Source organism: Thunnus albacares, chromosome 4, assembly GCF_914725855.1.
Source record: "Thunnus albacares chromosome 4, fThuAlb1.1, whole genome shotgun sequence".
Classification (NCBI taxonomy): Eukaryota; Metazoa; Chordata; class Actinopteri; order Scombriformes; family Scombridae; genus Thunnus; species Thunnus albacares.
The window spans coordinates 24,731,767-24,746,579 of NC_058109.1; the positions used below are offsets into that span (position 1 = coordinate 24,731,767).

General features: G+C 40.7%; 1 protein-coding gene across 5 annotated transcripts in view; it reads right to left on the bottom strand.

The window, feature by feature from the left end:
- Nucleotides 1-14,813, bottom strand: part of LOC122980347 (histone deacetylase 7-like) — a 64,542-nt gene that overhangs the window by 33,068 nt on the left and 16,661 nt on the right. For 4 of the 5 annotated variants that reach the window (XR_006403025.1, XM_044348274.1, XM_044348277.1 and 1 more), the window contains exons 2-15: nucleotides 12,083-12,261; nucleotides 11,527-11,614; nucleotides 10,943-11,057; nucleotides 10,609-10,688; nucleotides 9,492-9,605; nucleotides 9,084-9,181; nucleotides 8,196-8,294; nucleotides 7,509-7,665; nucleotides 2,666-2,910; nucleotides 2,174-2,419; nucleotides 1,224-1,422; nucleotides 955-1,088; nucleotides 681-801; nucleotides 542-591 (exon numbers count right to left, since the gene is read on the bottom strand). Coding sequence is in view for 4 of the 5 variants with exons in the window: in XM_044348274.1 (XP_044204209.1) it covers nucleotides 542-591; nucleotides 681-801; nucleotides 955-1,088; nucleotides 1,224-1,422; nucleotides 2,174-2,419; nucleotides 2,666-2,910; nucleotides 7,509-7,665; nucleotides 8,196-8,294; nucleotides 9,084-9,181; nucleotides 9,492-9,605; nucleotides 10,609-10,688; nucleotides 10,943-11,057; nucleotides 11,527-11,614; nucleotides 12,083-12,261 (1,925 nt within the window). In the remaining variant the exon portion in view is untranslated. The remainder of the gene's footprint in view (nucleotides 1-541; nucleotides 592-680; nucleotides 802-954; nucleotides 1,089-1,223; nucleotides 1,423-2,173; nucleotides 2,420-2,665; nucleotides 2,911-7,508; nucleotides 7,666-8,195; nucleotides 8,295-9,083; nucleotides 9,182-9,491; nucleotides 9,606-10,608; nucleotides 10,689-10,942; nucleotides 11,058-11,526; nucleotides 11,615-12,082; nucleotides 12,262-14,813) is intronic. The other variant, XM_044348275.1, reaches the window with a different exon arrangement.

Consider the following 14,813-nt stretch of genomic DNA (forward strand, 5'->3'; position numbering starts at 1 on the left):
CGACAGTTTCTCATGGGCATCATTACCTGTGCTTCACACTATCAAAGGAGAAAAGTCTTTTGTCTTCTTTTTATCCTCTCCATTGTTCCTTCTCTCATTGTCCTTTGTTTAATTTTCTCCATTCTGTTCTCATACCTTCACATTTAATCTTCTTTTTCTTCATCTGTACCCTCATTCCCTGTTTCTCCATAACCATTCCCTCTAAATAAAATCCAGTTTCACTGGCACGCAACCCTCCAAGCTACAAGCTCTTTGTGTAACCTCTTCTTCTCGGCTTCCTCTGTCTTTCTCACATCTCTCACCTTTGTACAGCCTTTGATTTCTGATTGGGTTTCAAAGTTATCTCAGCCAAAAACAATAGCGTTAGTAATTTGTAGTATTATTAGCTTAATTGTGTAATGAGGCATAATCAGCCATGTAATGTTTGCTGTTCAGTAATGCAATTAGATAAGTGGAAAGATTCCCACATGACTTGTGTTTTAAAGGGGTCTGTGATGTGTGTGTGAGCGTGTGTGTGCGTGTGTGTGTATGTAACACTCACCCCAACTCCTCCACATGGTAACATCACAAAAATCCGTTGAGACAAGATTCCTGCAGGAAATTGTTGATGTGATTCAATATTTGTCATCATCATCATCATCATCATCTTAGTACTATTATTATTATTATTATCATCTTACCAGCCAACTTGCGGTTATCCAGCTTGAGGCGGTGGAGAGGGTTGGTGCCGTACAGAAGCACATGTTTCTCTGAATGGACTGACTGCAGCTCTTCCAGAGTGGCCTTCCTACCGCGGATACGCTGCACACACACACACACATATATGCTGCCTATAATAGTGACTCTGGGTGTTATATGTTGTTCAGATTGTAAAGCCCTCTGAAGCACATTTGTGATTTTAAGCAATATAAATAAAATTGACTTGTCTTATGTGTGTATGTGTCTGTGTCATACCTCACACTGGCTCCTGAGTCCTCTTTCATGCAGTCTGGACCAGATGCTCTGGACCCTCCCAGCATGCTCAGGGTGGCGGCTGTTGTCCCCACAGGTACACTGGTGCTTCTGCATCTGAGCGTCATAAACCAGACCTAGACACACACACACACACAAACCAGCCATCTTAACCTTGCTTTTGATGACTCATAATCCAGTCGCACATGAATTGTAACTGATACTGTATACCACAAGAGTTTCTCAATCGAAAACCTTTCTATGTCCCTCACCTGTGGTGAAGCGTAGCTGGACGTCTGCAGTAGGGCTGGACAGTGACAGGGAAGCTATGGGTGGGGGTGGATGTGGAGGAGGAGGCAGGGAGGTGGAGGCGGGAGAGGACTGGGTCCGGACCAGAGGCTGGTGAGGCCACATCAGGACAGGCACACTCTGGGAGTCCAACTGGATTCCTGATCTATGGATCACCTGCCTCTGTGGTTCCCAGGGCAGTGGGTGAAGTAGAGAACAGGAAATAGGGGAGTATGTAACAGCAGCAACACATGGCAAAGGCAAACCTCAACATACTCATAAGTCCATTGCCTCTCTCCAGAATATCGCAACTACTCATTATTTGGTCAATTTAATACTGCTCGCCGAGAACAGGCATCTGATAAAGAAAATCCAGCATTGCCAAACATCCTGCCACAGAACTGTAATTCCCACTCTTTTCATCTTGTATAAATAAAGCCGCAGCGCCCCCTAATGTCAAAAACATGGTTCAGGCAAGTGAATTCATGTACATAAGCAGTAGAAAATCTGAAATTCTTTAATATTTTTTTCTTTGTCATTAGTCATATGATCAATGACTTTTTTTCAATTAAAAACTAAATTCTAAATATTAAACATGACTGTTCAGCAAATTACTAAAATACATTATTGTAAGAGCTTTATAGGGCATAGGGCATAAAATGCATGGCCTGTTAATCCGTCAATGGTGCATTCTAAAGTCTGAGGTCTGAGGTCATTAATCAACCTAAATGAATTATCAGGGAGTCTATGTCAACATACTTCTTCTACCAGTACTATAAAGAACATTATGTTGTACACTTTATGTAGAAGTATTAAGAAATTGTTCTTTTGGGGGGAAAGTAATGCATCATCCTTCTGGAACTCTGTGTATGTGTGCTTGTGTGTGAGCGTGTGTGTGTGCGTGTGTGCAGATGCAACAGTGTGTTTATATTACCTGACTCACAGAATGTGAGGGCTCAATCAAGCTCTCCCGTGAGGAAGTAGTGGACTCTGTGTCGTAAACTGAGTCTGTGCTGGCAGTGCTCTGTCTCCTGCGGTAGCCTTCTTCACACACTGAGCCAGGCTCCGAGCCGCACACAGACCCTGGACCTGACCCTGATCCTGATCCAATCTCCTCCAGGTCCATGTCCTCCGATGGGATCTGCGTCAGACGAGGCTTCTCAATGGACTTGCTCATCGACTAATATAAGGTAGAAGTTTTACAGTGTTTACAATCTTAAGGTTGCAAATGTTCTCTTTAAGATATAATTGTCTACAACTGACAATAACAAATGATTTCTATGTTAGGTCTAATATTCCAAGTTTTTATTTTACAGAGGTCCACACAAAGACGCCACAGAATCACCTAGAACCACCATAGAAAGACCACTGTCAGTATTAGAACTAACTAGTTTGTGTATTTGTGTTGACACTTGTCCCCTCTCACCTTGCTCAGAACTGCATTCAGCTTGAACCTCTCCAGCCCGCTCTTATGACATTGCTGAGACAGTGGGTGCTGGGTGTGAGAGTGATGGCTGGCATGCAGGAGGGGTGAGTGGCCATAGGGCAGAGGCTCTGAGTGTGTTCGCTCCAGGGGTCTGTGGGAGGACAAGGTGACTACGCCATCTCTTCTGGTGGGGGAGGTCAGGTGCGGCTGCTGAGGCTGCACAGGAACGGAGCTCAAACCATGAACTGCAGAGAGGAGGCAGGAGAGAGGAACAAGTTATATCGGGGGATAAAGATGAGGGCGGGCAGAAGGAGAAGAGGCAGAGAGGTTAGGTTACAAGAGGAGAGTCAGAAAAATAAAAAAGGATAGAGATAGACATGACAAAAATTGGGTCAGAAAAAAAGTGATTTAAATGGAGAGAAGGAAAGTGAAATGGAAAAAGGGGATGATAAGGTGTAAGGGAACAAAAAGAATAATCTAGATAATTTTTTTATTTCTGACTGAAAAGTAAAGGCGTGCAGAGTGAATTGGTCATACATGGCAAAAATATAAAATAGTTGTATTTGATGTTCAAAATAGTAGTACGAAGGAAAATCATCCTTTTTAAAAAATATTTTAGTTTCACTGTAGAACTCAGAGGTGATAATGCTGCTTGCATTTACAGCATGTCTGCATTATGAGCAAAACGGCATCACTGTCAAGTGGTAAGTAGAGGGCGCCCTTGTGCTATTTGTAATATACAGACAAAAGACATGTAGTACAAGACAGGACATCAATGTACCTACAACTTATGATTTGAAATTAAGTATGTGTGTTGTTGATGGTTATTAAACGGGCTTTTTGTTGTGACTGTCAGGATCTAAATGAAAAAAAAATTAAACAAAAAATACAAACACAAGTGTACATAAAATAATTGGTAATGCTTATCTTGCAGGTAGGGGTAAGCAATGAAACGTACCTGTTACCTTCGCAGAGACCTATTTAATTAAATATGCAAACCTTGTACTGAAATAAACAATCTACTTTCAATATATAAATAAAATATTCGCTAACATAAACAAAATCTACTCACTGCCAATATCACAGGAAGGGAAATGAAGGATTATAATAGATTGTTCAAACTCAAATGACTCAAATGACTAACAAACAACTTCCTGAATGAATGACATCTCTTCCTGATTACAGACAAAATAAAAGACCACACTCTGCATTAAGTCCCTCCCATCACTTCCTCTATACCAAGTCTACATTTGACTTTAGGAAAGAGGTCTAAGGTAAGTCCTGGAGGGTTGGTGGGATATCACCTTTACTTCCATGTTCCTCACTAAACCATTCTTGTTTGGAAAGGCCTTCCTTATCATTTGACCACTCATTTCCTTAATGTGTTTTTTTTTTTGCTTTTAGCAAAACCACATTCTTTAAAGATCCCTTCCAAACATGTTTGAAGACATATATAAAACACTCTGCTTTGAACAATAATTTGTGTCTGATGTGATTTTCTACAAAAAAAGTTCAATTATCTTGTTAAAATCCTTAAAATGACACCTACTCTGTCTCCCTCATTAAAAAATCCAGAATCTGTAAATATACAAATATATTTCATTTCAGAAGTTTAACTGCTGGACACAAGATGTCTCCTACTTCATTGTAGAGTCCATTCTCAGTGTTTGTGCACTGGAAGCTTCAGGTTTCCCCATCACACTTTTGTAAGCTGAATATTGAACCAGAATTGGCTTCAAAACTATTTGTGATGTCACAAATCATGCCCATAGGCCTGCCCCCTAAAATTGGATTTTCACTGAGCAAAGAGAAACTTTCCACTTTCAGCAGATGAAAGTGAAAACAACCTTTTGTCAAACATTTAACTAAGAAAAAGAAGAAAAACATATTTTTAGGTTGAGGGGGACTTTAACATTTGGTTTTGAATATCTTCTTCTTATCATCTGTCTGTTTTCAAATATTCTCTGTGCCACCTTGCCCAGAATGTGTTTCAACCACTAATATTTAAGCAGTTTGGTATCTGAGAACTATCAGCTGCTTCCTATGTTGGATGTGTGAGAGGGGTTTAAGACCAAGTGTATTTTTGAATGAGAGGGTGGTTCTCCACATCGGTCTCAACAGCATGTTCAGGTGCAAGCTTTAAGTCCTTGGAAGCACCAATCAAGTTGGTGTCATGGCCTGACCACAGTTATTTTGGCGCTCCCCTGATGGAGAAAAATCTTTGCAGTGCATTTTTAAAACCTGTACTATTTGACTTGATGAGGTCCACATGGACAGCTCTTGTGGACATACAGGTAGATAGTGCTGCCAATCTTTTGCTGTTGGTATTGTCACCTCTAGTGACAGTCACTCTGATGACTCTGCAAGGCCCCAAAACATCCCACCATACATACATCAAGGGTTCATATTCATCTGTAAAGGGCTAGAGCTTCAAAGAACAACTTGAAGGCAAATGTTGCTTTGTTTAGATGCAACCAATCTCTTCTGCACATGCCCCCTCTTAATGTTGATGTGTTCTGTCTTTGTAAACTCAGTACCATTGAGACTTCTTTTGCAGAAATGCCAACCTACACAGCTTGGGGCCCATTGTGGTTTGTGGAAAGCTTGTGCAATATGTCGCAGCTTCTGTAAGGCCTTTGCAATCACATGCCATGAAGAGATATAATCAAAGCATTTAGTGCTCAGCTGCCTTTCTGAGACCTTGGTCAAGATGGCTGTCGCCTTTGGATGGAGTTTGGGGATCTGTGGTTGGATTGATCAGCTGAAAGGAATTTTTTTGATGCTGAACTCTCAGGCTCAAGCAAAAAAATTGGCCCAGTCAGCCAGCTGGTGCTCTGTAGCTGTCCTGCCAGTACAGTACTTTTAGCATATTCTGCTGAATTGGTCTCTGTGGGAAATTGTCTCCACTGGTCTGGGCAGCTGGACGGCTTAATTCGCTGTACACAGTTATTCACATTAATGTAAAATCTTCAAGCATCTATAAATAACCAGTCAGTGTAGAAATGCTACGCTCTCTTTGACCACTTCAGCTATTTCTGTAGCCAACATACAGTACAGTGTTGCACAGAGTTACAATCTAGTGTTAGTGAGTTCTGCTCTCTGTAGTTCAGAGACAGCCAGGGATGGGCATCCATCATGTTGTTGATGTGTTTGTTTGTATACAACAAGAAATGTGGCACATCCCTGTTTCCTTCTATCTTTCTTTCTGAACCAAAAAAAGGTCAGGTTCCTTCCCAAACCTGATGAGGACACCCTGAAGACTGCTGAGATTGGGCCCTGGAAGCAGGACATCATTCACTGACATGCAGTCAAACCAGGTTTTTGTGGGTGGCACACCCCAAAAAGAGGGAGGCACTAGGCTTCCATTTCTTTTTATCGTAGTGGTGCCAGCACAGCATGATGGTTGTCTGAGATTCCTTGCACGGACTCAAAGAAGTCATCTGTCATGGTAGTTTCATTCTGCCACAGTTAGATAAGCCCTTGGTATGCATACGGTTGATTATTTGAGAGGCCTTCTCTTGGCTGATGAAAAGGTAGGGGAGCCATCTAGCTCCCTGTGTCATCTCCTACAAATCCCTTGTCCATTAACTGTATAATCCTTAATCCTCTCTGGAAGACTGTTCTACCCAAGTGGTTTTCTTGGGTGCATTAGGGCTTAGTCCATCTTCATATACTGAAAGACTGTTATCCTTGAATCCCTGGCTGAAATCTTCCTTAACGCTGACAACATTATCACAAGGGAGGAGGTGATTATCCAGGAAGCATATTTTAAAGGTAGTGTCTGGATTAGGAGTGTGAGCTCCACTGACACACATTGCCAATAATGACCCATCCCATTTATCCTGCAAATGCAAGGGCACTCTCCACAACTGGGCTGATTACTCTTGCTGTATCTAAGGACATCGAGCTAGGTAGGTATCCATCTTCCTTTGCAGCTTCAAGCTCAAACAACAGATCACCAAGTTCACAAAGTTGATGGTTCTTCTGTTGGTAATCTTAGAGAAGATCTGTATTTTTGAAAAAAAAGGCTCTTTCTATGGCCTCTGGTGAGCTGTAGCATTCCGCCAGTCTTGTACAAATTAGATTGAGGCCAAAAGATGGGTGCCTGATGTTAAATGCTTTAATCCTGTGAGCATGCTGTCTCGATTCTGTTCCAAATCATTAACCATTTAATGGGCAAATCTATCTTATTCATGGGCAGACAGATCTAAACCCTCAACAACACAACTGTTGACTTCCAGTAGTCACAAGTTTTGATCTAACTTCATTCTCACGGTGGGTCGCATTTTACTCTACGTTCTCTTTTAACATTGGAATTGAATTCAACTGTTAAAACTGTTTCTTCACCACTACAAAAAATACAAAAATAAAAGTGTATAAACATATTTGGTAATGCCTTTCTTATAGGCACATGTAGTTCCTCCTATTATTCATACCACCTCAAATGCATATAAAGTACTGCAATAACTATTTCTCTTTCAATATATACATCAAATATTAACCGACATGTTTATAAACAAAATCTTCTCACTGCCAATGTCACAGGAAGAGAACTGAAGAAAGACGACTATAGATTTCCCAAAAAATAACCATGTGCTACTAACAAATAAGGTGAAAAACCTGCATGACTGACATCAATTCCTGATGACAAATAGCAAAATAAAAGCTTACACTCCATCTTACAGTTAAGTTATTCCATAGTTAAGATTATTGAAATGTGCATGTATACTTGTTTCTTTGTGTGCGCACTTGGATGCATGTGTTCTGTATATGTGCATATCACCATGCGTTTAGAGATACTTCTGTTTCTGTAATACAACACATTTATAGTTGCACAACTCACGAGAGACAAGTTGTGAGTATGTGGTAAGCCCGGTATGTGGTTCCAGTATGAGCACAGGCTGCAAGCGCTGAGACAGGCCTGGACTGCTGCTTTCCAGAGGCAGGTAGACCTGAGGCAGCGCAGATACTGCCAGAGGCCTTGCTACTCGCAGATCAGCCTGGGGAGACAAGAGAACAAGAGAGGAGAGATGATGGTAAGAAATGCTGGAGGGGTCACTAGGAATTAGGGAACCCCTCATCATGATTACAGATTACACACATGAGAAAAATAGGGGGTTAGTCCATAATGCAAGGGTTTAATGGGCTATTTGCAATCTAAGGAAATACTCATCAACAAACACATTAATATTTTCAGGTGAATTAACTACCACATGACTGATTCACAAGATATGAAAGTACCACAGAGACAAAGAGGGAAGTGAAAGCCTGAATATACCACATGTTTCTATAACTGTTCAAGTTTGCAGGCGCTATTTTAGACATTTAGTCTTAGAGATACTTTTATAGTGTGATAACATCTGTAAATGTACTTATTTATCCTTTACATTGGTTAATGATTCAAGAACTTATTTGTAGTTTTTTTGTGAAATAAAAATAAGCTAGTCTATAAAAATGTTGATTGAAATATTGATTCTAGAGAGAATTCAAAGAGGGTTAGGGTTAGACCCTAGAGGGTAACATTGCTCACATGTGCAGGCAGCCCAGCAGTGATGTTGGGCATGGCAGTTGGGTTGGGAGGCAAAGTGAAATGGGCCAAACTCCCATCCTTCAGCAGCAACCTCTGTGCCTGAATGAGACATAAATTTTGATCATAAAGATTATCTGTGCAGATAATCACATACAAATGAACACATCATCCATTTTGAGCATAAAACATGAACATACACATGAACATAATAAAAGTCATTTCACTTCTCTCCTCAGTACCATATATTAAGAGAATGGGCTGAGCTTAAAGTATATAAACCTTCACACAGGTATTCAATGTAATTCTGTTTAAAAGGTTATCACACAAGACTTGTGTGTTAAAACCTGATAAACCAACACTACTAGTGTAACCAGCCAGGAAAATGATGGGTCATTTGGGATGGTAAATAGAAAATTAATTTATATTAATGTTTTAATTAGATAAGAAGTGATCAAGTTACATGTGTTTTTGTACAATGGGCCATCTGACCTTCTCAAATCTCCCTGTTTAAAGCATTGGGAACCATTACTGTACTGCATTAAAACACCTCATAAACATTCAACTGTTGTCCTTTAAAGAGTAGAGGTAAAATCACCTTGTGATGATGGACTGCTCTGTAACTATACAGACAGTAGGTACTGTAGGCCTTTACTGTTTCATTCTTATTTGCATTTTTTTTAGTAAACAAGAGTTTTGTAAGAAAGATTTTTAAAATTAATGCATAAGGGAAAATAATGGGCACCAGGTCTTATATAATAGAAGACAGAGACGCATGGAAGTTAACGTCTTGTCCTCTTGTGTGATGTACACTTGAGCAGGGCACTGAACCCCTACTTGCGAACTCATTGCTCAAGTCAAGTCTGCTAAATTACAATGATGTAAACATACCTCATGGGCCAATGGGAGGGCCCCGTTGTCCGAATGGAGGCTGTCGTTGGGTGAGCTGCACCCTGATGCTGGGGTGCTGTTTCTGCTGGGAGAGGAGTCTGGGTGACAGAATTGATACACTCCGATCAAACTCATGACAGCCAACACAGTCAGAAAAAAATATGTTCATACAGCACCAAAAGATGCACGTAACAAATTGGAAAATTAATCAAATTGTGTCAGTGCAGTATTCTATTACAGGATGTGTGTTGCTAAAAATACATCTTTGAAGTGTCTCATGTTGTAAAAGTAACACAGATGGAAATGGCACATCAAAGCAACATTAACTTGAAATAGCTAAAAGAGCAGTGCAAATAAAATAGAAGCATAAGATCATGAGAGTGATCCTGCTAAATGTAGATACTCTACCCAGAGTTTCTGTCCTGTGCTTGACAGCGGGAGGGGCACTAATCTTACGCTGCAGCGGGTTTGGCCTAGTAGTGATGAGCTTCTTTAACTTCCACTTCAGAGTGGGCTCAGAGACTGCACACACACACACACAAATACAAATAAATACACAAAGAAGCATATGCGCACACACAGACATGAACATGAACATAATTATATCCCCTGAGGTCTCATAAAAAGGAAACATACATATAACTCATAAACAGCAGCTTGACGATAAACTGACTGATGTCTTACGCATCTCGTACAGTACATCAGCAAGACTGCACCCACTCTGTAAAGCATGAACTATAATGATGCACTCAATTTCCATAACAAAACCCAGTTAAAGCAATCTGCCGCACAGCTGAACAAAGCAAATGCCTCGACCGTGGTTAATGGCATAAAAAAGTTCCATGTTTACATTGCTCAGGCTTCAATAAACCCAAACAAAACAATCAATCAGTGGCTGGCTCAGGGCAGATAAAAGGCAGCTTTGTGTTGTCGCCGAGCCAAAAAAAGCACTGGAGGATGTGTGTGCGCTGGCACCCAAGGTTCTAGGGCAACGCAAATAAATAATGGCATTTTGAATGGTGAGCGTGCTTGCTGAGATCTACAGGAAGATGAAACCACTCCCACTCTCATTCACATGGCGAAGGAGACCTGCTCTGGACTCTCACGCAGTTCATTTTACACATACCTTAGTTAAAGTTATATAACTGCTTTGGTCTTTGTTTGTGTCACTGTCATTGTTGTTTTTACGACTCTTAGGTCTCTCTCTGGCCCTGCAGGCCTGGTGCTTAATGACTTTGCTTCGTGTTGATGGAAAGTACACTCCTGAGTAAGGTCATTCTCTCCCTCACCTTCTTGTTCTCTGGTGCAGACTATGTAACATAATGACGGTTTGCTGAGACACTGAAAAAGATCACACTGAATAAAATATCCCACTGAGCTATGCAGTCAGATGACTTTGAGTCTCACTCAAATTATACAGTGCACACCGCAACAAAACAGATCTGCAATGGAAAATCACTTTCACAGTCTTTACTGAAGGGTGGGAATCCCCAATCACAGACACAAACAGCCAGAGGCAACTCACCTGTCCTGCGCAGGGAGAGGTCTTTACGCTGGTCACAGGGTGTGGCCTGAGGCTTTGGGGACATGTCTGGCACTGGTAGCCTTAGTAACCAAAACAGTAGCAGATCAGTGGGTACGTGGAGATTTGGTTTAATAAAGTGTTTTCTTTCATTTTCTTTAGTTACTGTTATTTAAATCCAAAAAGGAAGGAGTAGTATTATAACAATAAACTGTCACAATCATAAAAGTCTGCAGCAGCTGAGTTATGTTAGCAGCTTTCACAGTGTGATCCATTTAAAAAAAAATCAATAATCTTAGAGCGGGGCCTTTTTGCTTTTCCTGTTTGTCTCACTCACCTGTATCCTGGTGTAGGACTGCTGTGGTTTGGAGTGACTCTATCATGGGTGGGCTGGTTCTTCATGATTATGTGTTCCCGGAGTTTCTGCCTTACCAGGGGACTGGCTACAGCACCTACCAGTCAATAAAGTCACTCCATCAGGAACAAGTCAGAGACTTGGATCATGCACATTTTAGTCATATATGGTAACATATAATCATACAATGAGAAAATGAAAAAATGTGTTTGAAAGCAACAATATGAACAGCTTTTCACAACAAGGCGCTATATATCGCTGTAGTATCAACAAGCAGTCTTCAAAAGTAGGATCCAGGATATTTGTCACTTTCATCTATGCTGTCTTCATTTCCTCTACATGATAAAAAATAAAAACAGCTACCAGTGTTTCCTGACACAGGCTTGTTGGTTCGCTATGAGTACAATTTCCTTGGAATCTGAGAATACACTACAGTACAGTTGGAAATCCCCACCTTTTTCATTGAAACATACGGTGTTCTATGACTCAGATGAAGAGCACGTCAACAACCTTATAGTCTTTCACAGAACTTGCAAAAACACATTACAGTATGAAGAAATACTCACTTTGCTCATTCTTACTCTTTTGTATCAGCTGTTGCAGCTCTTCTCTTTTCTCGTCCTCCATCTCTCTTTGCCTTTGTTCAATGTTATACTGAAAGGGAAAAAAAAGAGATGTTAACACTGACCTGTCTAATCAGCTTGGGTTGTGCATGTGTGAGATTGAAAGGGACAAACATATCACTACTGCCACAGTCTCTCACAAAGAAACAAATATCTCTACATAACTGAATATAAGACTTCATGTTTAGACTAAAGAAATATACAATCACAGTAGGACAGTACCAATCATCTGATCCATAATAAGCATCGATTAGAATCTAATGCTGACAACGTGGTCTGTTTACAGTAACCTGACCTTCTTCTTACTCATTTCCTCTGAGTATACAACCTGTGTAAAAGTGTGTGGTGAAACCAAGCACGTGATGGGGCAGGAGGATGACCTATGCTGTCATTTTTGGACTGTCATTTTGTCATTTTTAGTATCACTTGCTGTCACCTCTGACAGACTTCACTACTGGCTCAAGAGTGGTGTTCTTCTGATGTGCAAGTTTGTCCTTACCTGCAAGTGCTGTTGGGAAAACTGGGAGCAATGCTGAGAGGAGAGGGGTCCCAGGAAGAAGGGAGGGTGGGGGGCCAGCATGGCCGAATCTGGGCCTGGATGTACCAACCTGACACTTAGGTCCATGGGCTGCTCCCAACTTTTGGGTAATGAAACCTGATTGCTAATGATCACATCCACTACAGAGAGAGAAAGAGACAAAGAAAGAAAAGCACATCACTGTATTGAAGGTAAAATTGTCTATATCTACAGGTTTATTTATGGTTAATTATGGTATACAATATTTTAATTTAATAATTTAATCTTTGTGGAGTATCTGTTATTTAAAGGATATCTTCTTTCCTTCTTTTATGTGGCTTTTGTCCACTTAACACACTCAGTCACTTGAACACACTACACACATATAAAATTAGATAGATAACAAGAAAATCTCCTAGATTTAGTCTGTGTGCTAAAGAAGTACTAATGTCTTAGGGTGTCCAGGTCATAACACAAAAGGTCACTTGAGGAAGTATGTTTTAAACAGATATTCACAGAAAAAGTCCTTGAACAATTGGAGCGTCATTTACTGTTTGTGCTCAACATAAACACGATGAAGAGTGCACTAAGTTTATTTGGCATAAGTGTATGCCCAGATGTGTACTTGTACTTGAACTCTGCACGTTCACCAGTCATATTTCATTTCATTCAAGTCTTCCTGCCTCAAGTGAACTGGCCATTGTCCAACACTGCATTCAAGAAAGCGAAGGAGAGGGGCGTTTGTGTGTGTTGGAGGGGCACATGAGAGAGAAAGAATGAAGGAAACGGGGTGGGGAGTGGATGTGAACATTGTGTGGTCAAGGCATTTGGGTCAGGTACATTAATCTGTCATCTCCCTTCCAGGTTTTACTAAAATTAAAGAAATAAAAGGCTAAATTTAGCATCAGTGAGACAATTGAAGCAAAACTCAGTGTCTTAACTAAAGACATATGTCTTTTTAATAGGTGCAGGGGAGAGAGAAAAGGTCTTGATCCATTTATATAATCCAGAGGCCATTGTAAATATGTAAGTGCAACCTTAAATGATTCATAAATGATTTGACTGTAACCTCCATGGCACAATATGACTTGATAATATGATCTATAAAACATACAGGAAGGCTAATGATAACTGGTGGTGAGAAAACATGAGCCTCGAGTTATTCTCGACTTTTGTGATGCACCATATACTGACAAAACAAAAACATATGCAAGCTCACAGATAACTTGATACTGTTTTCACGTGTCAATGCGACTGACACCTGAAACCAATAAACATGGTGAGGAATGTTTCAGTACTGATACAAAAGCGGAGACAGATACAGTATGGAAGGAGACACCTTACTCCTCTGGGGCAAGAGGGACAGCGGGAGGGAGGGAAGAACATGGAAATTTACTGAACCCTTATGCCTAAATGACTGCAACCCAAAATATTACTCAACATTACTCATATGATTCCTGTAAAGGGCCGTTTCTTCACCGGCTGCACCCTGCTGAACTACATTAACCACTGCGGATAGTGCTGTAACACAGTAACAACTCTGCAGTGACAACACTGCCCCGCACAATTACAAGAATTGACAAAAAGATTACATTATCAAATCTACTACATTGATTAGCCACAAGACACAAGTACAAAACCAAAATGCAAAAATAGCAATGCAGAAAAGTCGAGAAGACACTGCTTCTACAGTTAAACACATTGTGAAGCGTAGCCTTCAATGTCTGCTATTATAATTAAGAGCGGCTTTATCAAGAGAGTATTGGAGAGTGGCTTGAATAAGCTCACGACACTTCAACAAGTTACAGAGACATTATCAAATCTAGCTTTCAACAATGCAACACAACAGCCCGAAGCAAACCTCCATATGCAGGCTACACACAAGCCCCACTTCCACTCAACTTCCCTCCTGTTGGAGCCATAAGTTGTACAGACCCAGGCAGCTTTATTTGGCCCTCATTCCCAACAGCAAGACTGACTCAGCCAGAGAGAGAAATAATCATGTCTCTGAAGCCGTTTCAGGTTGACAGAATTCCTCTGAAGAAGAAAACACTCCCACGCTCTTATTACTGCAGGTCAAGTGAGACTTACACACAGTAGAACATGAAAAAACAGGCAGAGAGTTAATAAGACCAGAACTACCTACAATACAAGATAATATCTCACAGTTTAAGCAAAGTGGTTTCAGTTCTGTTGCCCTGCTTGATAGCCCAGATATAGAGTTCATAATAACAACACAGGTTCATGGGGACAGCCATGGCTTTTCATGTTTCCTGTATGTGTGAGAGAAAAAAAAACTAAAAGATAAATAAGCTTTTATGTGAGAACTGAAACTCAGGTTACGGGAATAGTCATATAGGGAAACATAGGATGGCATGCCTCCTGTAAAAATTATGCCTGCAATTTACACGCTTCTTGCTCTGCACAGTTTTCCTGCGTCACTGGAATCTTACCTTGCCAGGTAACTCAAGGAAGCCATGACACATCAGACACATCAGAGACTCAGAGAAGTATTTTAACAAGTCTCACACGCAGCTCGTTCATGCGTGTGTCACAGTAGAAGCAGAACGGCTGAAATTAGTGGGGCTTTTTTTTTTTTTTTTTTTTAGCTTTGGATGATGCATGAGTCGCAATAGAACATTGTTGAATGTCTGTGTGTTTTCAAAGGAAATCAGACTATCATAAGGAGGAGCTTGATGGTGGTGGTGGGAAC